We start from the raw sequence: 23497 nt of genomic DNA, 5'->3' as shown, positions 1-23497 counted from the left end.
TTTGGTTTTAGAGGATTCCCACAGCCTGGTAGACAATACTCTAATGATGTTGCAGGTGGTGAAAGCGGTTATGAGAACAAAGTGGGGAGCTCTAAAGCAGGGTTAAGTAGGCAGAATGCAGTATGCTTGCAGCATACAACACTGGTTAGAAGACATTGCCCCTGCCCTAACGCCTCTTTTTAACAACACAGGAACCCAGCCTCACACCTTGGAGGGGCCTTCATAAGTCAACAGTCATTGTAAGTTGATGAGACAAGACAAAAATGTTTTACTACTACTGTATTGCAAGCTGGTGCAGTCATAACTTGAGACTGTGCAAAATTACTGGCCTGGCAAGTCCCAGAAAGGTTGTGAACAAAACAAGCGGAAGCCAAACCTAATAGAGCAAAAAAATGCTCCAGGTGGGCTGCTGCTAGACTTTGCCCATCTTGCCTTGCAAAAAATACGGTCAGCATCCTTTTAAGATCACACAAATTATCACACTAGAGGACCATCTGCTCCAGCGCTGTTTCTAGCAATGGCTACACTGAATACTCAAGGCCCTCCAGATATTTGTCGGACTACATTTCCCAGAATTCCTGCCCATTGCCCATTACTGGCTGTGGAGCTGATGGGAGTTGGGAGCCCAGCAACCCTGGGAGGTTCTTCATCCCCAAACTAGGGCAACTCACAGCTCTGATGCCCTCTAAACGTGGTGGCTCTGTTGTCCACCAATACATTCATGGACAATTGTTGCCACATTCCATTTTTAATGCCCTATGCCAAATGCTAATCACAAAGCAGCCTGTGTCAGTGAAATCCTTAAGTTAATTGTGCTAGCATGAATGCATACATACATTCATTTTGTCCCAGATACAGTGGTGCCCCGCAAGACGAATGCCTCGCAAGACGAAAAACTCGCTAGACGAAAGGGTTTTCCGTTTTTCGAGGCACTTCGCAAGACGAATTTCCCTATGGGCTTGCTTCGCAAGACGAAAACGTCTTGCGAGTCTTTTCCCTCCCCCCCCCCTTTTTCTAAGCCACTAATAGCCGCTAATCCACTAATGGCCGTGCTTTGCAAGACGAAAAAATGAAAAAACAGAACGAATTATTTTCATCTTGCAAGACACCACTGTATCACACTAGTCAGTTTTAGTAGATAACTATTGTCCAGAGAAACCCATGTCTTTCTGATGCAGTGATTTTTTTTATTACCTGTAAGGCAAACAGAAGCGGGTCTCGCCCTTTTCCACTTCCTCTTTGAACTGTTGCACACAATCCAGGAATGCCACCATGGCATGGTCAAACTTGTTGTCCCAGAAAAACCGCAATCCTCCTGAACAGTAAAGGGGCAGCTCCTTGAAGACACAAACGCTTACACCAGAAACAAAGGGAATTACTCTTGCAGCTGCCCCAAGACCTTTAGGGGGTGGCTTTGTTTTTCCAGGAAATTGGGGGCGCACCATCCTTGATTCAATTGCACCATATACCCCACGGGACTGTAGCCAGTCTCAGTGTCATTCTGCCACAATTGTTTCCTTAACCAAGTCTAGGGCAGCAAGAACCAACAAGCGAGAGAAGTGCTTTACTCTAGTGGGGAGCAGCTGTTACCTATTACGAGTTTCATATTCAGTAATATTATTTTAGAGAAAAATATTCCAGAATCACAAAGAGCTTCTGTGACATTCTCAAATGCAGATAAAGAGCAGGGCCTGCTCCCTCAAGGGAGCCACACACTGAATTTGGGAAAATAAGATGTACTTTTCAGTTATTTCAACCCAATCCTATATCAAAGTAAGTCCCCTTAAGTTTTGCTTAGGGGACCCTTGCTCATTATTTCAGCCATGTGCTATGGTGCATAGAGGTTCACCCCCCCCCCAAAAAAGCTCCCTTTTCCTGGAAGCTCACTAGAGTTGAATTAAGCTGATTGTATAGAATGAAGAATTGAATGGAAAACTGAAATCTGTGCTTCTGAGGTTTGATGCAATTGCATAGAAATCCTCCACAGAAACAATCAGAAGAAAGAAATGTAAAAGAAACAATCAGGCGTAGTCCCAAGCTGAAAATAGGAGTCATCCATGAAAATAGTTATGTGTCTACAAATTTGTGATTTAGAGATCACTACAAACTCCTGCCAACCTAGCAGTTCGAAAGCACGTCAAAGTGCAAGTATATAAATAGGTACCGCTCCGGCAGGAAGGTAAACGGCGTTAAACCACAGAGCCTAAGACTTGTCGATCAGAAGGTCAGCAGTTCGAATCCCCACGATGGGGTGAGCTCCCATTGCTTGGTCCCTGCTCCTGCCAACCTAGCAGTTCGAAAGCACGTCAAAGTGCAAGTAGATAAATAGGTACCGCTCCGGCGGGAAGGTAAACGGCATTTCTGTGCGGTGCTCTGGTTCGCCAGAAGCGGCTTAGGCCTGCTAGCCACATGACCTGGAAGCTGTACGCCAGCTCCCTCAGCCAATAAAGCGAGATGAGCACCGCAACCCCAGAGTCGGCCACAAATGGACCTAATGGTCAGGGGTCCCTTTACCTTTACCTGCACAATAAACCAAACTATTCAGTTACCTTTCCTCAAGCCCTTTGAATCTTCTCCATGTGATTTTTTTTAAAAAAAAAAACGAAAACAAACTGCACTCAGAAAACCTATCAACCGAGTAATTTTGTGTGAAAATAGAATTCTGGCCCAATTTTCAACATCCACCTTATTGCCATACGACTGACGGCTAAACTACGGGATATAAAATTTGGAAACCTTGGTTTTAAAATTCAGTACAATTACTTCCTGTTAACACCTCGTTTCCACCAATGCTCCCTGAAATGCTTTTGCTGGATTTCTAGAGGCCTCTGGGTTTCTGACCGGTGTATCCTGAGCCTTAATTGACAGGACACTCTAGAAGACCCAAACACGGATGTGTTTTAAGACTGAGGTTGTATGGAGCCCAACCTCTTACCTTGGATTTGTCTGTGAGAGACTCTAAATAAGAGTGGTTCCCGTATGGGATAAGGCGGTACCTGCAAGGAAAAAGGGAAAGTTGCATTGAGAATCCTTTTGATTCCAAGGTGCGGTATTAATCATCTAAGTAATAGGTTTATTAGACTTATTGCTCCTATAGGCTCAATGGCCAAGAAGAGTGTGGGGGACGGGGAGGAAGCCAGTATTTCTGCTCCCACCTTTGAAAGGTCAGCCCCATCTTGTTGGCAAGGGCATGGAGAAGCAGCACAGTCTGCCCCCAGGCTGCGTTGATCTCGTTCCACTCCACGGGGACACTCGGAAGCCGGCCGAGGCGGAAGTTGTTTATGGTGCCAAACTGTCCACTGTGCCTACAGGCAAGAGGGAGAGTTCATCAGTCAAACCCTCGGAGGGCCAAGAAAAGGCTTAGTGCCTCCAGCTGTCTTGGGACTACAGTTCCCATCATCCCTGACCACTGGTCCTGTTAGCTAGGGATGATGGGAGTTGTAGTCCCAAAACAGCTGGAAGGCCAAGTTTGGCTATCGCTGGCTTAGTGTGAGTGCAGTTATTTCCCAGGCAACTTTTTAGGCGCACCCAGTTATCTAGGAACCCAGCAGAACCTAAAACGTCCCTCCAAACTTTGGTGGAACAATCTATTCCACCTGCAGAATACTGTATTTTTCGCTCTGTAAGACGCACTTTTCCCCTCCTAAAAAGTAAGGGGAAATATGTGTGCGAATGCAGGCTGTGCAGCTATCCCAGAAGCCAGAAAAGCAAAAGGGATCATTGTTTTCGCTGCACAGCGATCCCTCTTGCTCTTCTGGCTTCTGGGATAGCCGCGCGAAGCCTCCTAAGGGCAGCTGGAGAAACGTTCCCCCTGCCCTGAAGACGCTTTTGCAGCTGGAGGAACGTTCCCCCTGCCCCGAAGACACTTTGCGTTGCTTTCGCAGAAGCCAGAACAGCAAGAGGGATCGCTGCACGGCGAAAGCAGCGATTCCTCTTGCTGTTCTGGCTTCTGGGATTCAGAATATTTTTTCCCTTGTTTTCCTCCTCCAAAAACTAGGTGCGTCTTATAGTCCGGTGCGTCTTATAGAGCGAAAAATACGGTACTTGGTTGTTGTAATCTTCAGCCATCATCCAGCAACCCATGCTGCATGTCTCAGAATACCAACCCTGGTGCTTTCTGGCATGCAGCCACAAAGACTGCAGCCTCCTCTTCATTGGAGGAATGAAGCTCGTGACCAAAGGGCTTGCAACCCATAAAGGAAAATTCCAAGGAAGGGCTGCTGTAGGGCAGACAGATGTGCTTGTGTAACAGAGGCTCCAGCCCTTCCTATAGGCTTAGCAATGGAAAGGGGGAAAAATGCCAAGAACTGAAATAATAATAATAATAATAATAATAATAATAATAATAATAATAATGGTGAGCTATGGGAAATCATATTGTTATTTGCGGAGGGAAAGCTGGTGCAAGATTTTTGGAATTTAATTTTGACAGAAATAATAAATATTACAGTGGTACCTTGGGTTAAGTACAGTGGTACCTCGGGTTACATATGCTTCAGGTTACAGACTCCGCTAACCCAGAAATAGTACCTCGGGTTAAGAACTTTGCTTCAGGATGAGAACAGAAATCGTGCTCTGGCGGCGCAGCAGCAGCCGGAGGCCCCATTAGCTAAAGTGGTGCTTCAGGTTAAGAACAGTTTCAGGTTCAGAACAGACCTCCAGAACGAATTAATTTCTTAACCCGAGGTACCACTGTACTTAATTTGTTCCGGAGGTCCGTTCTTAACCTGAAACTGTTCTTAAGCTGAAGCACCACTTTAGCTAATGGGGCCTCCCGCTGCTGCCACACTATTTCTGTTCTCATCCTGAAGCAAAGTTCTTAACCTGAGGCATACTATTTCTGGGTTAGCAGAGTCTGCAACCTGAAGCGTATGTAACTCGAGGTACCACTGTACTGGAGAAACTCTTGTTGGTTGGGCAAAATTAAGGTTACTGACTATTTTTGATGACACCAATGTCAAAGGACTGTATACACAATATTGACAGCAGAAATAGTAACTGCTCCAAATATTGCACTGGGCACTTGGAACCACACACTCTGTAATATGGATATAACTGATAGAAATATGAATAATTTGAGATTCCGACAAGGACTACAACCTCCAGATACTTTTTACATCAAATGGAATTCGTTTCTGTATACAGTAGAACCATCATTTTCAAGATGAACTTTGTCACAAGCCTGGCAAATCTGGAACTAAATAAGGTTGTGGAATGTTCTCCTCAGGGAGGTTCAGCTGGAAACTTAGAATAATATAATAATAATTCATTATTTATACCCCAACCACCTGGTTGGGTTTCCCCAGCCACTCTGGGCGGCTCCCAACTGAATTTTAATAACACAATACAGCATTAAACAATAAAAAACTTCCCTAAGCAGGGCTGCCTTGAGATGCCAACTTTATTATACAGCTTCAGCCGTCAGGCAAAAATGTTCTTCTTTCACCAGGCCTTTGGCCAATTGACATCCGATGCCCTTTTAAAATGTGTTGAGGAGGGGGCAATCATTGGGTTTTTCTTGTTTTTATTTGTATTATGTATTCTGTGTTTTCAAATTGTCGTTTTGTGTTGTGAACTGCCCTGAGACTGCTGATATAGGGCTGCATACAAGTTTAATTAATAATAACAACTACAGTGGTACCTCGGGTTACATATGCTTCAGGTTACATACTCCGCTAACCCCAAAAATAGTACCTCGGGTTAAGAACTTTGCTTCAGGGTGAGAACAGAAATCGTGTTCCAGCGGCGCGGCGGCAGCGGGAGGCCCTATTAGCTAAAGTGGTACCTCAGGTTAAGAACAGTTTCAGGTTAAGAACGGACCTCCGGAACGAATTAAGTACTTAACCCGAGGTACCACTGTACATGGCTACTCAGAAGTAATCCCCTTGATACCTTCATCCAAGTTGTCAATTAAGCTGCCCAGTCTTTATTGGGGCCTTGTTGTTTTAACCCATATGCAACTAACTGTACCCATTCTACGTGCCTATTCTAGCTTTGTTTTTCACCTCTTAATTTCCGTCGGCTGTTGTATATTTTTATAATATATTGTTTCAATTTTATTTTTTATATATTTTATTTTGACAAAGTAACAATTGCAAACAAATAAGAATAAAAACGTGCATCCCGCCAACGGGACTGTTCGATTGTAACTATCCAACCTCCCAAAATTTCAACACCTCTTGCTATGGGTTTGAGCCCTTTCCGTTTTAACAGTGCAAATTCTACAAACTTTGCTATCACTGTCCTCTTCGTTTTATATACGTTTTATAAAATGAAATAAAAGAAAACTTTACCAAAAGTAAATAAATATATCCAGAAACAAAGAGTCTCCGCCAAGCCTCTCTCATTCATTATGCCTATTGATATCTGACAGCAGCAGTTACTCAGAAAGCAAAAAAAAACCAAAAAACAAAAACAAAAAAAAACCCCCACAAAACCCAGACAGCCTGGTTAACTGCAACCATGGATGGAAGCATCTGGCCTGGCATCTGCAAGGAGTTTTAAGACCTGTCACTCGCTTTCTAATGCTAACCAGAAAACCTTCTGGATCCTGCATGGCCAAATAAGGCCTTCTCCCCCCCCCCCCCCCCGGATTCTGCTACGGCTGCTCCATCGCATTCCCCCAGTGTAACCAGCCTCCTGGCCTTACCAGATATGGAAGGTGGCATTAAACACGTTGGTTTTCTTCAGCTTGTCCAACTGCATCTGGGCATAGCGCATTTGATTATCCACACTTTTCAGTTCGTCATCCAGCTCTAGTTGTTGCCGCTTGAATTCGCTGTACTCTTTCTGGTACCTGCGTGCGGGGGTGGGGAGAGGCATTAGGGAGACCAAGGTTACACTCACCTGTGACCCAGGACACAGCGCCCCTCCCCAAAATATGGTGCGAAATGAAATTGGACCAGCGGCATGCAGGAAAACAAGACCTCTGTTCTCAGGAGGGAGGGGAGAATAAGATTATTAGGAATAAGATGAGGTTAAAATAAGGTTACTAGAGTTTTTTCAAAAAATCCGGGGACTCTTTTTTTTTGTTTGTTTGAAAAGAGAAAAAAAATATTTTAAAGTTTTTGTTTTTTTTTTTTAAAAAAAGCGCCATATTTTTCGCCCTATAAGACACACCTGACCAGAAGACACACCTAGTTTTTAGAGGGGGAGTGCAAGGGAAAAAAATTCTTTAAAGGGAGCGTTGAGCAGAGCCTGTTTGCATCCCAGGCTCTGCTCAGCGCTCCCTTTCGCAAGCAGGATAGAGTGTACAGGCTTTCCCCCAAGGAGGGAGAAGGGCAGCCCGTCAGTGATGGGCTGCCCTTCTCCCTCCTCAGGGAAAAGCCCCCAAGAGCCGAGCACACGCTCCGCGCGGCTCTTTAAAGTGAGCGCGGCTCTTGGGGGGTTTTCCGCGAGGTGGGGGAAGAGACTGATGGGCTGCCCTCTGTCCCTTCCCCCACCTCCTGGAAAAGCCAGCAAGAGCCGCGCTCCTTTTAAAGAGCCGCACGGAGCGTGTGTGCGGGTCTTGAGGGCTTTTCCCCGAGGAGGGAGAAGGGACTGACGGGCTGCCCTTCTCCCTCCTCGGGGAAAAACCCCACACAGGCTCCATGCGGATCTTTAAAGGGAGCGCTAAGCAGAGCCTCCCGCCTGCATTCGCTCCATAAGACACACACACATTTCTCCTTACTTTTTAGGAGGGGAAAAGTGCGTCTTATGGAGCAAAAAATACTGTAATATCTTCTTTTCTGTGGGCAGTTGGCCAGGTGGCTGGGCGCTCTCGCTCCTGGCTCGATTTGGGTTGCAGGGGGGGTGTCAGCGGTTCCCCCAGTTGACGTGCCAGGCGTCCCCGGTTCCCCTTGGCAGTGGCAGTAGCAGTCTCAGCAGCCCAGAGCCAGCCTGGTAGCGCAGTTGGCTCTGGCTGGCTTCAGGAGCTGCTTGCCCGCCATTTTGCCTCGCCGGAAGTCCCCATATGATGTGTCTTGTGCCGTTGAACCAATCACACAACATTCATTCCCTACTAATAAATCTACAACACTTAAAATATAAATCTGGGGACATTAAATGAAATCCGGGGACATTCCGGGGGACAGATTTTGTCCAGGGACAGATTTGTAAATCCGGGGACTGTCCCCGGGAAATGGGGATATCTGGTGACCATAGGTTAAAAGGCAGGGATCACATGTGAATGGATGGAGGGGATTTCTGGTCCAGTGCATTGCAAAGGCTCCTGGCCGTCCGCCCCCCCCCCAAAAAAAAACAACAACAAAGATATTTGACAAACTGTTACAGTCAAATGAAAAGATGGGCAGGGTTTGAATTATGAGCAGCAGAATGAAAACAATGATAAGTGAAATAGTGGAGAACTGTGCTGCACGCTGAAAGAAAATTATGTGAAAATGATGTATCGATGACGGAGTGAGCTCCTGTTGCTCAGTCCCTGCTACTGCCAACCTAGCAGTTCGAAACCACATCAAAGTGCCAGTACGCCGCTTCTGGCGAAACCAGAGCAGTGCTCGGAAACACTGTTTACCCTCCCACCGGAGCGGTACCTATTTATCTACTTGCACTTTGATGTGCTTTTGAACTGCTAGGTTGGCAGGAGCAGGGACCGAGCAACGGGAGCTCACCCCGTCGCAGGGATTTGAACTGCCGACCTTCTGATCGGCAAGTCCTAGGCTCTGTGGTTTAGACCACAGCGCCACCCGCGTCTCAAACCTTACTATAGCAAAGCCTCAAAATGGAGTTGCCTGATGGGTAAGAGGCTAAAACTCATATGGAATGCAATAGAGCCAGCATAAGTCCTGAAGTAAAGAGATAAGGAAGTGGGGAAAGGGAGTTTAGAAGAAGAAGAGTTTGGACTTGATATCCCGCTTTATCACAACCTGAAGGAGTCTCAAAGCGGCTAACATTCTCCTTTCCCTTCTTCCCCCACAAAAAACACTCTGTGAGGTGAGTGGGGCTGAGAGACTTCAAAGAAGTGTGACTGGCCCAAGGTCACCCAGCAGCTGCATGTGGAGGAGCAGAGACGCGAACCCAGTTCACCAGATCACGAGTCTCCCGCTCTTAACCACTACACCACACTGGCTCTGATGCAGAGAAAGGGCTCCCACACAAGATATTCAGGAAGAGGGGAGATACTTCTTGCATACTTGGTCTGGACGGAAGTGGGGATGGGAAGCAATGGAAAGAGGTGGACATAGATTTGGGGTTCAACAACAGGTTTAGCCAGGAAGAGGCAAGCCTTCGAGATGCTAACGGTTGCAAGAGCTGAATACTCACTCAGCTTCCTCGTGATCCAGCCTCTCCGCCTCAGCCCTGACCTTCTCAAAGTCTTCAGCCATCGTTTTCCGCTTCTGCTCCACCCCTTCCAGCTCCTCTATCAGCCTCTCCTCCTCAAGAGCAAACTCCTTCAGCTCCAGCTGCAACTTTTCCTTATCGTCCTCGTTCATCTGCTCCAGGATTTCCAGGCATCTCCTGCAGACAAACCCAAGGCAGAAGTGATTTAGGGGGAGGCAAGGAACTAGGCAGAGAACTGCAGGACGGCCTTGTCCTGCTCCAAAACCACAACGAAAAGCGAGGCAGAACCAGTTCCGTGTCGTTATCTCCACGGTCATTGTGGATGTTTATCTGCTTCCTTTTAAAAGGGAAGCCGAGACTCGCACGGCAGGGCTGTGAAATGCACATACAGTGGTGCCTCGCAAGACGAAATTAATTCGTTCCGCAAGTTTTTTCGTCTTGCGAGTTTTTCGTCTTGCGAAGCACGGTTTCCCATAGGAATGCATTGAAAATCAATCAATGCGTTCCTATGGAAAGCACCTTCAGACCAGGTCCGGGGACAGTCTGTCCCCCGACCTCTTCTGAAGGCTGGGGGGGGGGGACAAGGGCTTTTCTTCCCACTTCTCCGCTGTCCCGGGGTTTTTTAAAATGCTGGCGGGCAATTTTAAAGCCCCCGGCGATTTTAAAGCCCCCAGGAAGGCAGGCGGGGGGGAGCAAAGACTTTCGCCCCCCGCCCGCCTTCAGAAGAGGTCTTGCAAAGCAAGCCCATAGGGAAATTCGTCTTGCGAAGCGCCTCGAAAAACGGAAAACCCTTTCGTCTTGCGGGTTTTCCGTCTTGCGAGGCATTTGTCTTGCGGGGCACCACTGTACAGTGGTACCTCAGGTTAAGTACTTAATTTGTTCCGGAGGTCCGTACTTAACCTGAAACTGTTCTTAATCTGAAGCACCACTTTAGCTGATGGGGCCTCCTGCTGCTGCGCAGCCGGAGCACGATTTCTGCTCTCATCCTGAAGCAAAGTTCTTAACCCAAGGTAATATTTCTGGGTTAGCAGAGTCTGTAACCTGAAGCGTATGTAACCTAAAGCGTATGTAACCCGAGGTACCACTGTACCTTGGTTCTTGAACTTAATAATAATAACAACAACAACAACAACAACAATAATAATAATTTGTTATTTATACCCTGCCCATCTAGCTGAGTTTCCCCAGCCACTCTGGGTGGCTCCCAATCGAGTGTTAAAAACAATACAGCATTAAATATTAAAAACTTCCCTAAACAGGGCTGCCTTCAGATGTCTTTTAAAAATAGGATAGCTGCTTATTTCCTTCACATCTGAAGGGAGGGCATTCCACAGGGTGGGTGCCGCTGCCAAGAAGGCCCTCTGTCTGGTTCCTTGTAAGCTCACTTCTCGCCATGAGGGAACCGCCAGAAGGCCCTCAGCACTGGATCTCAGTGAATGATGGAGGTGGAGACACTCCTTCAGGTCCGTTCGACTCCCAAAACGGTTCCAAAACCAAGGCGCGGTTTCCAACTGGCTGCAGGAGCTTCCTGCACTCAATCGGAAGCCGCGTTGGACGTTCGGCTTCCGAAAAACGTTCACAAACCAGAACGCTCACTTCCAGGTTTGAGGCGTTCGGGAGCCAAGCCACTCAGGAACCGAGGTACCACTGTACTGTCTCCTTCGGTGGAAATGACTTGGGGGGACAGAAGCCAAGTTCCTCCGCTGTAATAAACATTGTATAGACTAGAGTGGCCGTCTTGCAGCGTCCCTGAACTTTCATTCTCACTCACTTGTAGTTCTGACATTCATTCTCTGTGATGTTGAGCTGTGTGTCCAACTGGTCCAGAAGGGTATCAGTGCATTCTTCACAAAGAGGGTGATCCACATCTGTCTGACCAGACATGATGTCAAACAGGTCCCCTGTAACCTGGAGCAGAGGAGATCACTTTTAACAAGAAAATGTGGGGGAGGGGGAACCCATCGAGCAAAGCTGATGTGCTGTGTTATATACACACACACGAGGGTGGTTCATAAAAAACATTTTTTTTAAGAAATGCCTGCTCCAAAGGTCTTATTTTACTACACAAGGGATTATATAGCTATATCTGAAATTTCATGCATATCAGTTAATATCTTGACCCCGCTCCACTGAATTGAAATTTCAGCCTTCACGACATACGAAAACGGCCAGGTAAGAAGCTGTTTTTGTGGAGGAGGGTCAGACACACAAGTATTTGAGCTACATTTGATTACATTTAGACTGTGGCATTATTGAGAGACAGACAGACAGAGAGAGGGGTGGGGGGAGAGAAGCTGGTCACAAGACTAGGAGTAATATAACCTGGAGAAACCTAAAGCTAGAAATTGCTGAAAAGCCATTTTATACTTTTTGACAAAAGAAGACGGTTGGGTCATGTACTAAAAAATGGCAATTTGAAAGAGATGAGTCTTCGAAGCCCATCTGGAAGCCAGGACCAATGGGGAGAAGCCATATACAGTGGTACCTCAGTTTAAGAACAGCCTGGTTTAAGAACAATTTGGTTTACAAACTGTGCAAAACCGGAAATAGTGTCTTGGTTTGAGAACTTTACCTCCGTTTAAGAACGGAATCTGAACGGTGGAAAGGCACCGGTGGCGGGAGGCCTCATTAGAGAAAGTGCGCCTCGGTTTAAGAACAGTTTTGGTTTAAGAACGGACTTCTGGAACTAATTAAGTACGTAAACCGAGGTACCACAGTATCTCTTGGGAGGAAGATTCGCAAATGAGGATCCACCGCAGCTAGGGCTTGGTAAAGAGAACTGAATTAGCGGTAGCTGAATTATGTACTTCAAGGTGCCCAAATATCTCCAAGGTTTCCCTAAAGATGCATAGCACACACAAGGGTAAAGAACAACTTGCCTTGAGTCTTCTGCTAAGGTTTTCCATCGTGCCTCCATCAGAGGCCTCCCCAATCAGAGTGAAGCTGTTGGCACTTTCTGTTGACATCATCCTGGAAGAAACAGGGTGGTTTCGCTACGACGTGCATTCCCACAGATGTTTACCCAAAACTCAAGAGATGCTTAGTTACTTGAGCCCATGTTCCTCTGTAATTTTTAAACAAACACGTCTTGCGTCTATATTCAATGAGTGAGCGAATGCAGAGGAACTGTTTGCTCAATGTTTAAGCACATAACAATCTTTAATTTGGGGCCTCAAGCTATTAGAGAGAAGACTGTCCAATATATATTTTATCCCCCACCTCTCAACCCTGCAAGTCTTTGGGTCTGCCCAACCCCCAGGAATCCCTTGGGATCAGCGTTTGAAACTCCCATTGTTCTGGATGCATTTTGCGACAGGAAATTTCATTAGCGCAAGCAGTTTCTGAGCTCTGGGCGCAGTACCGTGCTTAAGATTTCAGATTAAAACTGCAGAGTGAAAGGAAAGGTGGACCTTTTTCTGCCTCCCCACTTCCAGCTACTCTTTGAAGACTGGAGAAGAGACCCTCTTAAGAATATTAGGAGGGTGGGCAGGGGAAGGACCAGACCATGTGAAAAATGAACATAATATTTTAGCTGCTGTTCTTTCATTTTCAGCTTTGCATTCTTGTTATTAAAAAAGCATTGCCTAGACAGTCTGTTGTTGTGCCCATAATCTAGGTTTAAGCTCCTAGCTTTCATATCTCAGTTTCTAACACTGCTTGGGATCATCTTGAGGGAACTGCAGATTTCTGCCCCAAATCTGTCCATTAGGAGACTAGATTCAGGTAGGTAGCCGTGTTGGTCTGATGCAGTTGAAATAAATTAAGTTGTCCAGTAGCCCCTTAGAGACCATCTAAGATTGTTCTAAGTATAAGCTTTCGTGTGCATGCACATGTCTTCAGATGCATACTTCTTGCATGCACATGAAAGCTTATACCCAGAACAATCTTAGTTGGTCTCTAAGGTGCTACTGGGCAATTTTTAAATTTTATTTATTTATTTCATTAGGAGACTGTTTTCCTACTCTATCAGTGTGCAGCTTGACCATTTTACACAAGCCTGGAGTAAATGCTTTGTAAGCAAGTTTGGCAGTGTACTTGCTCTCATTTTGTGGAAATTCATGGTCAGAACTTCATCTTTGGAAGGAGTTGATAGTAGGATGGAACTGGCTCGCAGTATGAGCAGAGGGGGAAGCAACCAGAGGTCAACTTGCTCTTTGAATCCTTCCAACCTTATAAGCTCAACTCAAGTTCCAGAGTTCCTTCTCAGCTTATAACAGGGCAATTTGAAGCTAATAAAAGTATTGGAGCATATACAGAGAGACAACTGAAAATGACGGCCAGTACAGTGGGCCCTCTTGATATAAATTAAATTCGTTCCGGGGGTCAGTGCGCACCCTGAAAAATTTGTACCCAGAGGCGCCCTTCCGCGCATGCACACAGTGCGATTGAGCGCTTCTGTGCATACGGAGAAACCCAGAAGTATACACTTCCACGTTTGCCGTGTTAGCAACCTGTCAGGGAACTGACATCAGAGCGAGAGGCGGAGGCAGGGCTCCAGAGCGATGCCGGAGAGGGGACCAGCAGGGGGGAAGGAATTCAGCGTAACACGCGAGAGGCGGAGGCAGGGCTCCAGAGCGATGCCGGAGAGGGGACCAGCAGAGGGGAAGGAATTCAGCGTAACACCAATAGAGAAGAGAGGGAGATGGAGGAATTGGTGACAGGGCTCCAAGACCCTTCACCCGAATCTAGTGGAGAGAGCGCTGGCACGCCCCTGCCTTCCCCTCACTTGCGCAGACGCGTTCCGCGCAGGGAACATAGGAGGAGACTTGGGGTCAAACAGCTTTTATGCTGGAAGAGGTTCAAGAAACGCCCACTGACGGATTCTGCAAGTGACTAACAGGTCACGGAGGGCGAGCTCTAACCCTAAACATGGTTGAGCAAACAAACTGACTAAACTCACAACCATTACACAACCCAAGGGTTATGTTACCCGAAGGTAACGTAACCCGAGAGTCCACTGTATTTACCGCATTTTTCGCTCTATAGGACGCACTTTTTCCCCTCCAAAAATGAAGGGGAAATGTGTGTGCGTCCTATGGAGCGAATGCAGGCTCCTTGGCTTCAGCAATAGCAACGTGAAGCCTCCAGAGCGCAGAGGGAGCGTTCCTCTGCGCTCCGGAGGCTTCGTGTTGCTTTCGCTGAAGCCTGGAGAGCGACAGGGGTCGGTGCGTTCTGGAGGCTTCAGGTTTCTTTCGCTGAAGCCGGGAGAGTCTTGCTCTCCCGGATTCAGCAAAAGGAACCCAAAGCCTGCGGAGCACAGCGAGAATTCGCGCTGAGCTCTGAAGGCTTCAGGGATCTTTGAGGCTGGCGGTGGGGGAAAGCAGCACTTCCCCCCACCGCCAGCCCCACAAGCTCAGGGAGGCAGCGGGAAGGTGGCACGCTGACTTTGCGCTGCTCCCCAACCTGGTCTTTGAGGCTGGCGGTGGGGGAAAGCAGGACTTCCCCCCCACCGCCAGCCCCACAAGCTTGAGGGGCAGCACAGTTGAACACACAGAACGCACCTTGTTTTAGAGGGGGAAAGCAAGAAAAAAAAGTTCTCCTCCTCTTTGCGCAGCGCCCCTTCAGCGAAGCGGCAGGAGAAATGGAAGGGGCTCCGTTTCTCCTGCCGCTTCGCTGAAGGGGCGCTGAGCAGAGAGGGGGAGAATTTGTTTTCCTTGTTCTCCCCCTCTAAAACAAGGTGCGTCCTATCGTCCAGTGCGTCCTATAGAGCGAAAAATACGGTAAGTGCAGGAAAGTAACGGGGGCTGAAAAGCACGTTCCTTTCAACAAGTGTTCAAAATTCACCAGGCACATTTTGCCCCCGTCTATCAGCCACTCGTGACCAAGTGAAGATGCCTGGGCACCAGGAAAGTGCCTTTCATCTCCACCATCTGGGGATCATTCGATCTGGACTGTTTTCACAAACTAATACCCCACCCTGCATAATTCTATCGGTTGTATTTTATCTGCAGAATCAGAATGAATTTCTGGAACCAAAATGCGTTTTCTGTGCAGCCTGAGCAGGAGCAGTCACCATTAAGGAAAAGAGGTCAGAATAGGATCCACTGTCCCTGGATCAAGTCATTTTTCTTCTTTAAGTTCTCAAAGCTCTTAACCTAGCTCACGGTTGTCATCTGAACTAGCTAGATGTTTAACTGAGGATCAATCACAGTCAGTCCATCACTTGAAAAATAAAGACTTTACCCCAAAATGGCAACTAGACATTCCGTTTTGGCAACTGCAAACCTTGATTGAAGGAGCCATTTGGTGCCTAGCTTATATATCTGAATTTCTAACCCTGCTTTTAAAGCCTACAAGCAGGGCACAGAATCCAGGGCCCTGTGGGACTTGACATCTTTCCACAGGGCCTGCAAGACAGAGCTGTTCCACCTGGCCTTTGATTTGGACTCAGTCTGACCCTTATGTTTCCCTCCCCTTATGGTGTTGATCTATGGGCTACTTTTAAAACGAGGCTGCATTTTAAATTGCATTTTAACCTGTATTTTAAATTGGTCCCCCCCCCCATCATGTTTTTATTGTAATTTTACTGGTGTTAGCTGCCCTGAGCCCGGGAGGGCGGGGCATAAATAAAATATTATTATTATTATTATTATTATTATTATTATTATTATTATTACCCTGCTTCAGAGCTGTATGCGTATATACCGCATTTTTTGCTCTATAAGACGCACCAGACCACAAGACGCACCTAGTTTTTGGAGGAGGAAAACAAGAAAAAAGATATTCTGAATCTCAGAAGCCAGAACAGCAAGAGGGATCGCTGCGCAGTGAAAGCAGCAATCCCTCTTGCTGTTCTGGCTTCTGGGATAGCTGCGCAGCCTGCGCTCGCTCCATAACACGCACAGACATTTCCCCTTACTTTTTAGGAGGGAAAAAGTGAGTCTTATAGAGCAAAAAATACGGTATACATATACACATGAGGACCCCAGAATTGTATGAAAATGCAGTAGTCCCCGGCAAGGCTAGCTTGCTGCACTGCTGGGGCATTTGCAACCTCTGAAAGAGGGTATTTTCAGGGCGCGAACAGAACTCCTAGTCAATACCTGGCTGGGGGGATGAATCTTCGGGACACGCCATCCTGGCGGTTTTCGACAAATTCCTGAGAAAGAAAGTCAGCATCAGTCCACACCCAACAGAGAGCATCAGCCACACCCAAATGTGGCCACTAGAAAGCTAGTCAATATGCCCTTGGCAGAGTCTTCCAGCCATGGCCAGAAGCGCTGCAATGTGCATTCATGAATTGCACCAGCCCATCAACTGTTTTATCAGCCCACCCACTTACATGATGTGGCTGCATCACAAGGCAAGCTAAGAAGCAGGTCTGATAAATAAACATTTGCAACTTTATTTACAGAGTTCCAGTCAGAATTTGCAACAAGTGTTTTCCATAGTGTTTCCCCCTATTTTTCCTAACATAATGTCACAATGTATGGTTGCATAAATTTTGTTTAAACTAAAGCAAAAGCTCTGGAGAACTGATTTAAACGACTTGATACATTCCCTAGTTCATCTTGCTTTCTTAATCTTGAAAAAAAAAAAAAAACCCTCACAACCCTCCCCTGCAATCTTTCCCTTTAACTGACTAAACTTCGTTCTTTATAACATTGCTGCTGCACAGGTGTATTGAAGCTACTGCATGGAACTGTACTAAAAGCTGGTAGTCTTTTTAAATTAATAAAAATTGTGCTCTAATCATTGTAATGTGACTTTTGTGGTTATGTCAAATAAAGTTTGCCATGCCTGGTAAAAACAAACAAACAAACAAACAAACAAACAAACAAACAAAAACTTTATTTAGAGAGAACAAGAAATATAATTAGTAATAACAGAACATTATGTATCCACAGCAGAATGTAACATTTGGTGTAATAAACCAGAAATGGAAGTTGGGGGAAGTCAACAGGGAGGGGAAAACTAGAAAATGATGTTAAATATTGAATATTTGTTATGAGAAAAGAAAATCAATAAAAAAAAAAATTTAAAGAAAGAAGAAGCAGGTCTGATAAGGGATGTTTCCTTCTTGGCAGATAATTTATTAGGAGCTGGTGGCAAATTGCGTAGCTGCCTTAGCTTCTTTATAAGGGAGTCAGACCCAAATTCCTTACCTCTGTAAGTGTAGTCTCTTCCTCATGGGTGTCTCCAAGTTTTGCCGGCGCAGTAGTAAGTAGAGGAGCTAGACAAAAGTCAAATGAAATAATTGCCAAGGGTAAACCTTTCCTAATGTGTGGGGCTCCTGTGTATGTGAGGTGTAATGAACCTCTGGCCCCCCAGATGTTACTAAACTACAACTCCCCTCATTCCTGGCCACTGACCAAACTTGCTTGGACTGATGGGAGTTGTAGTTCAGTAACACCTGGAGGGACAAAAGTTCCCCACGCCAGGTATATGGGAACAAGCTGTAAGGGTTTAGAAGCAACAGAAGCGTACACTATACTAGAGGCGGGGGGGGGATGGGAAAATGGGGAAAAACCCCAAAGCCTTTTTTTGTGGAAAAATTGAAGGAAAAAAGGTGTCTGGAATATTCAAACTATATCAAACTGTTCCCACCCCCCAATTTTTCCGGGGAAAACAGCTTTGGGGGAAAACGGGGGGGGGGCTGTCCCCCCCCAAAAAAATTCAGGGCTTTTTCCAGGCCTTCCCATCTCTACACTACACATGCAGTTACTTCCAAATTCTTGACAATGATAACAATAATATATATTTATATTCCACTCTTCTACTAAAAATACCCAGAGCAGCAAACAAAGTCATAACATGTGGAATAATAAATTACACACACACACACACACACACACACACACACACACACTTACAGTGGTACCTCGCAAGACGAAATTAATTCGTTCTACAAGTTTTTTCATCTTGCGATTTTTTCGTCTTGCGAAGCACGGATTTTGGAAAAGCTTCAAAAATCAAAGTCTTCAAAAACCTCAAAAAAGGCTACCACACTGCGTGCTATGAGTTGCTCCTCGAAGTCAAGTCGCAACTGCACCCCCTGAATGCACGGTTTTAAGAAAAAGGAAACAAACTTGCAAGACAAAGGAAACAAACTTGCAAGACGTTTTCGTCTTGCGAAGCAAGCCCATAGGGAAATTCGTCTTGCGAAGCAACTCAAAAAACGAAAAACTCTTTCGTCTTGCGAGTTTTTTGTCTTCCGAGGCATTCGTCTTGCGAGGTACCACTGTGTGTGTGTGTGTGTGTGTGTGTATCCCAATAGCAAAATGCAGACAACCTTTAGAAGAAACAAACCACAAAGCTAGCAACAGCAAGAGTAAAAAAATGTTCTGAATTAAAATGAGGAGGAATAAACCTAGATACTATGTAGTAGAAGCCTAATGAAACCAAAGCTTCTTCCATTTCTGGCAAAAGATTCACAAAGAGAAGGCCTGATGGACCCCAACTGGAAGGGTGATCCAGTAGTTGCAAGCCCCAAATCCTGCATACACCTGCCAAATCACCCAAGACAGAACTAATGATGACAGGTTCTGCAGTCAGTGATAGGGATTTTCCGGGGGGGAAAATCTTATGCAAATTAGTATTTGAAAAATCAGTTTGCATAAAAAAATTTTTTGATGCCCTACAGAGTGATTCAGTTCAGCAGGTTTATTTTACTTGTGTTTAGTAAGCCTGCACTAAGCTCACCTTATACTATAGTTTCTGAAACAGAAAAATTTCTGCAGAAAAATAAAGCCCCGGGAAATGTTGCGTTCCACATCAGTGCCTGCAGCTCAGCCACAAAAGCATGCCTTAAAACAGGGGTCAGCAAACTTTTTCAACAGGGGGCCGGTCCACTGTCCCTCAGACCTTGTGGGGGGCCGGACTGTATGTTGAAAAAAAATATGAACGGATTCCTATGCCCCACAAACAACCCAGAGATGCATTTTAAATAAAAGCACACATTCTACTCATGTAAAAACAGAAGGCAGGCCCCACAAATAAACCAGAGATGCATTTTAAATAAAAGGACACATTCTACTCATGTAAAAACACGCTGATTCCTGGACCGTCCGCGGGCTGGATTTAGAAGGCGACCGGGCCAGATCCGGGCCCCGGGCCTTAGTTTGCCCACCCATGAACTAGAACCAGGGGTCAACAATTTTTTTCAGCAGGGAGCCAGACCACGGTCCCTCAGACCTTGTGGGGGGGGGACTATATTTTGGGGGGGGGGAATGAACGAATTCCTATGCCCCACAAACAACCTAGAGATGCATTTTAAATAAAAGCACACATTCTACTCGTGTAAAAACACCAGGCAAGCCCCACAAATAACCCAGATGCATTTTAAATAAAAGCACACATTCTACTCAAGTAAAAACATGCTGATTCCTGGACCATCCGCGGGCCGGATTGAGAAGGTGATTGGGCCAGATCCGGGCCCCGGGCCTTAGTTTGCCTACCTATGTCTTAAAATAAAACTCAGCCTGGTAGGCATCTGTGGCCTGTACGCCCCGCTGTCTTTCTTCCCCATTCCTTTTCTTACCCGTCAGTTCTTGGATGGTAACTTTATCAAGGACCTTGAAAGACGTGTCCAGTTTAAGGGGCTGGCTGCAGCGCTGGCAAACAAAGCTGACCTGTGTGGTGCAAGCAGGTGACTTTGACCCATCCATTCCTGCAAGGAGAACAATAATTTCAGAAGCTGTGCATTGTGCTTCCAGCACTGCCCAGGTGGGCACACATTTATAAACGAATACCTTATAGTTCAGGTGAGACATTTCAGGTGTAACCAGCTGAGGCACCAGTCAGGACTCTGAATAAGGTAGAGGCTCCAATATTAATCACTTTAAGCAGGGCTGGATTTAGGTCTGATAAGGCCCTAAGCTACTGAAGGTAAAGGTAAAGGTAAAGGTAAAGGTAAAGGGACCCCTGACTGTTAAGTCCAGTCGCGGGCGACTCTGGGGTTGCGGCGCTCATCTCATTTTATTGGCCGAGGGAGCCGGCATACAGCTTCCGGGTCATGTGGCCAGCATGACTAAGCTGCTTCTGGCGAACCAGAGCAGCGCATAGAAACGCCATTTACCCTCCCACCAGAGTGGTACCTATTCATCTACTTGCACATCGACGTGCTTTTGAACTGCTAGGTTGGCAGGAGCTGGGACCGAACAACGGGAGCTCACCCCGTCACAGGGATTTGAACCGCTGACCTTCTGATCGACAAGCCCAAGGCTCAGTGATTTAGACCACAGCGCCACCTGTGTCCCTACTGAAGGTAATGGGGCCCTTTATAAGTCCAGCTTGTTGTTTTTGTCCATGGAGTTTTCTTGGCAGGGATACTGGAGTGGCTTGCCGGTTCCTGCTCCCATGGACTGCAAGAAGATCAAACCTCTCCATTCTTAAGGAAATCAGCCCTGAGTGCTCACTGGAAGGACAGATCCTGAAGCTGAGGCTCCAATACTTTGGCCACCTCATGAGAAGAGAAGACTCCCTGGAAAAGACCCTGATGTTGGGAAAGATGGAGGGCACAAGGAGAAGGGGATGCCAGAGGGCAAGATGGTTGGACAGTGTTCTCGAAGCTACAAACATGAGTTTGACCAAACTGCGGGAGGCAGTGGAAGACAGGAGTGCCCGGCGTGCTCTGGTCCATGGGGTCATAAAGAGTCGCTCAACTAAACAACAACAACATGTCCAGCTGTCCTTTGTCAACAACAAATTGTCGCTGTTTTTGGTGTTGAATATATGCTATATGGTAATTTATGGACCTAACAGGTATCTAAAGCCATTTGCACATAACAAAATATGCATTTTATCAAAGTAATTGTTGAACTGAAATACAATTAAGAAGTAGTATCCAGGGGTTTTTTCCCTTTAAATTTTTGGGGAGCCTCCAAGAGAGTGGGGCCCTAAGCTATAACTTGTTTAGCTTATACGTAAATCCGGCACTGACTTTAAGGAAACTAGAGTTGTCACCATTTTTGCAGTTAAAAACAAACTACGCCAAATCAGGAAAACTCCACTATTAACAGCCCAAAACGACAGGTTTACTATGCACTCCTAAACATATTTACTACTTATAAGTTCCACTCAGTTCAGGGGAATCTGCTCCCTGAACAAATATGCAGAGGAACAGAGCAGCAGTAAGTTGTGTTTACTATTCTCTCACAGAGCAGGGTGTTGCTTAAGAACGAAATATAGTGGAGTGGATAGGCTGTGGCCACAGTTCACAGAATCACAGAATTGTAAAGCTGAAAGGGACCCAAGGGTCATCTAGCCCAACCCCCTGCAATGCAGTTACTCGGGAGATAAGCCCTGTTGAGTTCCATGGGGCGGCGCTGCCCTTATAATGCTACCAGCGGATCAGGAATTAATGCCCAGCCAGTTCCTAAATACCTTTGCTGGAATTAGGGCACTGAAGGCGAGTCACCTGCATGGGGTGCTGAGCCAAATGGGGGCAAAATATAACAACAAACAACAACAACAACAACAACAACAACAACAACAACAACAACAACAGAAGACACAAGATTTACCCACCCGAGAAGAATGGCAGATGAAGGTGATGGACTATATGAAACTGGCTGAGATGACTGGCAGAATCCGAGACCAAGGAGAAGAGTCGGTGGAAGAAGATTGGAAGAAATTTAAAGTTTATCTTCAGAAATATTGTAAAATTAAGGAATGTTAGAAAGGTGTTGGAATAAAATCATGTGGTTTTAGCAGGAAAGATACATAAGGATTAAGTAAAAATGAATTGGTGAAAGAAGAGATCGTAAAATTATAGTATATTAAGATAAATTATTAAGATAAAAACAAAGGGAAAGGATTTTCTGAAATATTTAACTGAACTAGAATACAAAAACGGGAGGTGTGAGGAGGTCAAGGAAGTACGGTAAGTGAATGAAAATAATGTGATGTAAAAGTTTGACTTGGTTTTTTCCCCTCTCTTTTTTGTTTTTTGATGATGTTTGTTTTTTATGTATTGTTTTGTTGTTGTTTGTTTCTATGACTGTTACTTATATTTTTCTTTTTTTTCTCTTTTTCTGTAACCTTTAAAATCTTAATAAAAAATTATTAAACAACAACAACAACAACAACAAAACAATACTAATACCTCCTATATTTGCCCAGGTACCTAATGAGATCCGGGAAATTCTGGATGTATGGCACTCCTATTGGTTGCATTTGTTATAATTGATTTCAGTGTATTTGTGCTGTTTTCGTAGGTCACTTTGGGTCGCCTTCGTGTGGAAAGCAACATAATAATAATAATAATAATAATAATAATAATAATAATGTGCCTCCTATATTTACACAGGTACCTAATGAGATCCATTAAAAAAGCAACTGTGTCAAAAGGAATTATGTACTGTGAAACTGTGGGACCAATTTCAGGTGCCCCTCAAGCGTGTTTCATAGGATTTCCAAGGCGCACTTAATTGTATTTCATTTTGGACTATATGGAATTGGCTGAAATGACCGGCAGAATCCGAGACCAGGGAGAAGAGTCGGTGGAAGAAGATTGGAAGAATTTTAAAATCTATTTACAGAAACATTGTAAAATTATTGAATGTTAATGACGTTGGAATGAAATGAAGTGGTTCTAGTAATAAGATAAAATAAGAATATGCAAGAAGGGATGGATATTAGAAGAAAATTTGAAGTTTGAATATGTGAGGATAAATAATGCAAGGGTAAAATAAGAGGCCATGAATTTGCTGAACAAATTTTTAAATGGAATACAAAAAAGGGAGGTGTGAGGAAGTCATGAAAATAGGTAAATGAATGTAAGATATTATAAAAGAAGGATTTTTGGTTTTTATTTTTTTATTTTCATGTTGGATTTTGGTTTTTGTATTTTTGTATTTTCTTTTGTGTGTTACTACTTTGTAACTCTTTTTTGGTAAAAACTTAATAAATATTATTTTAAAAAAATTAATTGTATTTCATTTTAAGGCATTTTTACTTATTTTTTGCATTAAATTTTAAAGGAGCTCCCTTCCCCGGGAAGCCGGTTGGCGAGCGATACTCACTTCCTTCGAGCAACGAGAATTGCTGGACCAGCTCCGCTTTCCTTGGACCTGGAGTCCCTTCTTTCTTTCTTTCTTTCCTCCCTTCCTTCTTTCCCTCCTTCTTTCCTTCCTTTCTGGCGGGGCTCGTCTTCCCACTCGAATCCCTTCGGACCAGGTCCTTGCAAAAAGCTTTCTTCTTCCGGGGAAGGCGGAGGCCCCGGACCGACGTCACGGGGAGGATTGCAGGGCAAAAATATATATTAAGCCAGTAATTA

General features: G+C 45.3%; 1 protein-coding gene across 3 annotated transcripts in view; it reads right to left on the bottom strand.

Moving 5' to 3' along the window:
• The window catches only part of BECN1 (beclin 1), a 24409-nt gene extending 912 nt beyond the window's left edge, over positions 1–23497 (bottom strand). Inside the window, exons 1-11 of one of the 3 annotated variants that reach the window (XR_014150702.1) lie at positions 23244–23497; positions 19760–19888; positions 17385–17452; positions 16323–16378; positions 12159–12249; positions 11051–11187; positions 9262–9456; positions 6650–6796; positions 3156–3305; positions 2936–2996; positions 1195–1353 (exon numbers count right to left, since the gene is read on the bottom strand). Coding sequence is in view for 2 of the 3 variants with exons in the window: in XM_081838034.1 (XP_081694160.1) it covers positions 1195–1337; positions 2936–2996; positions 3156–3305; positions 6650–6796; positions 9262–9456; positions 11051–11187; positions 12159–12249; positions 16323–16378; positions 17385–17452; positions 19760–19886 (1175 nt within the window). In the remaining variant the exon portion in view is untranslated. The remainder of the gene's footprint in view (positions 1–1194; positions 1354–2935; positions 2997–3155; positions 3306–6649; positions 6797–9261; positions 9457–11050; positions 11188–12158; positions 12250–16322; positions 16379–17384; positions 17453–19759; positions 19889–23243) is intronic. The other 2 variants (XM_081838035.1, XM_081838034.1) reach the window with 2 other exon arrangements.

This window comes from Podarcis erhardii (genome assembly GCF_964252035.2).
Source record: "Podarcis erhardii genome assembly, chromosome: 13".
In the NCBI taxonomy this organism is placed as follows: domain Eukaryota; kingdom Metazoa; phylum Chordata; class Lepidosauria; order Squamata; family Lacertidae; genus Podarcis; species Podarcis erhardii.
The sequence above is the reverse complement of the archived record's forward strand: the minus strand, read 5'-3'. Positions and strand labels throughout refer to the sequence as shown.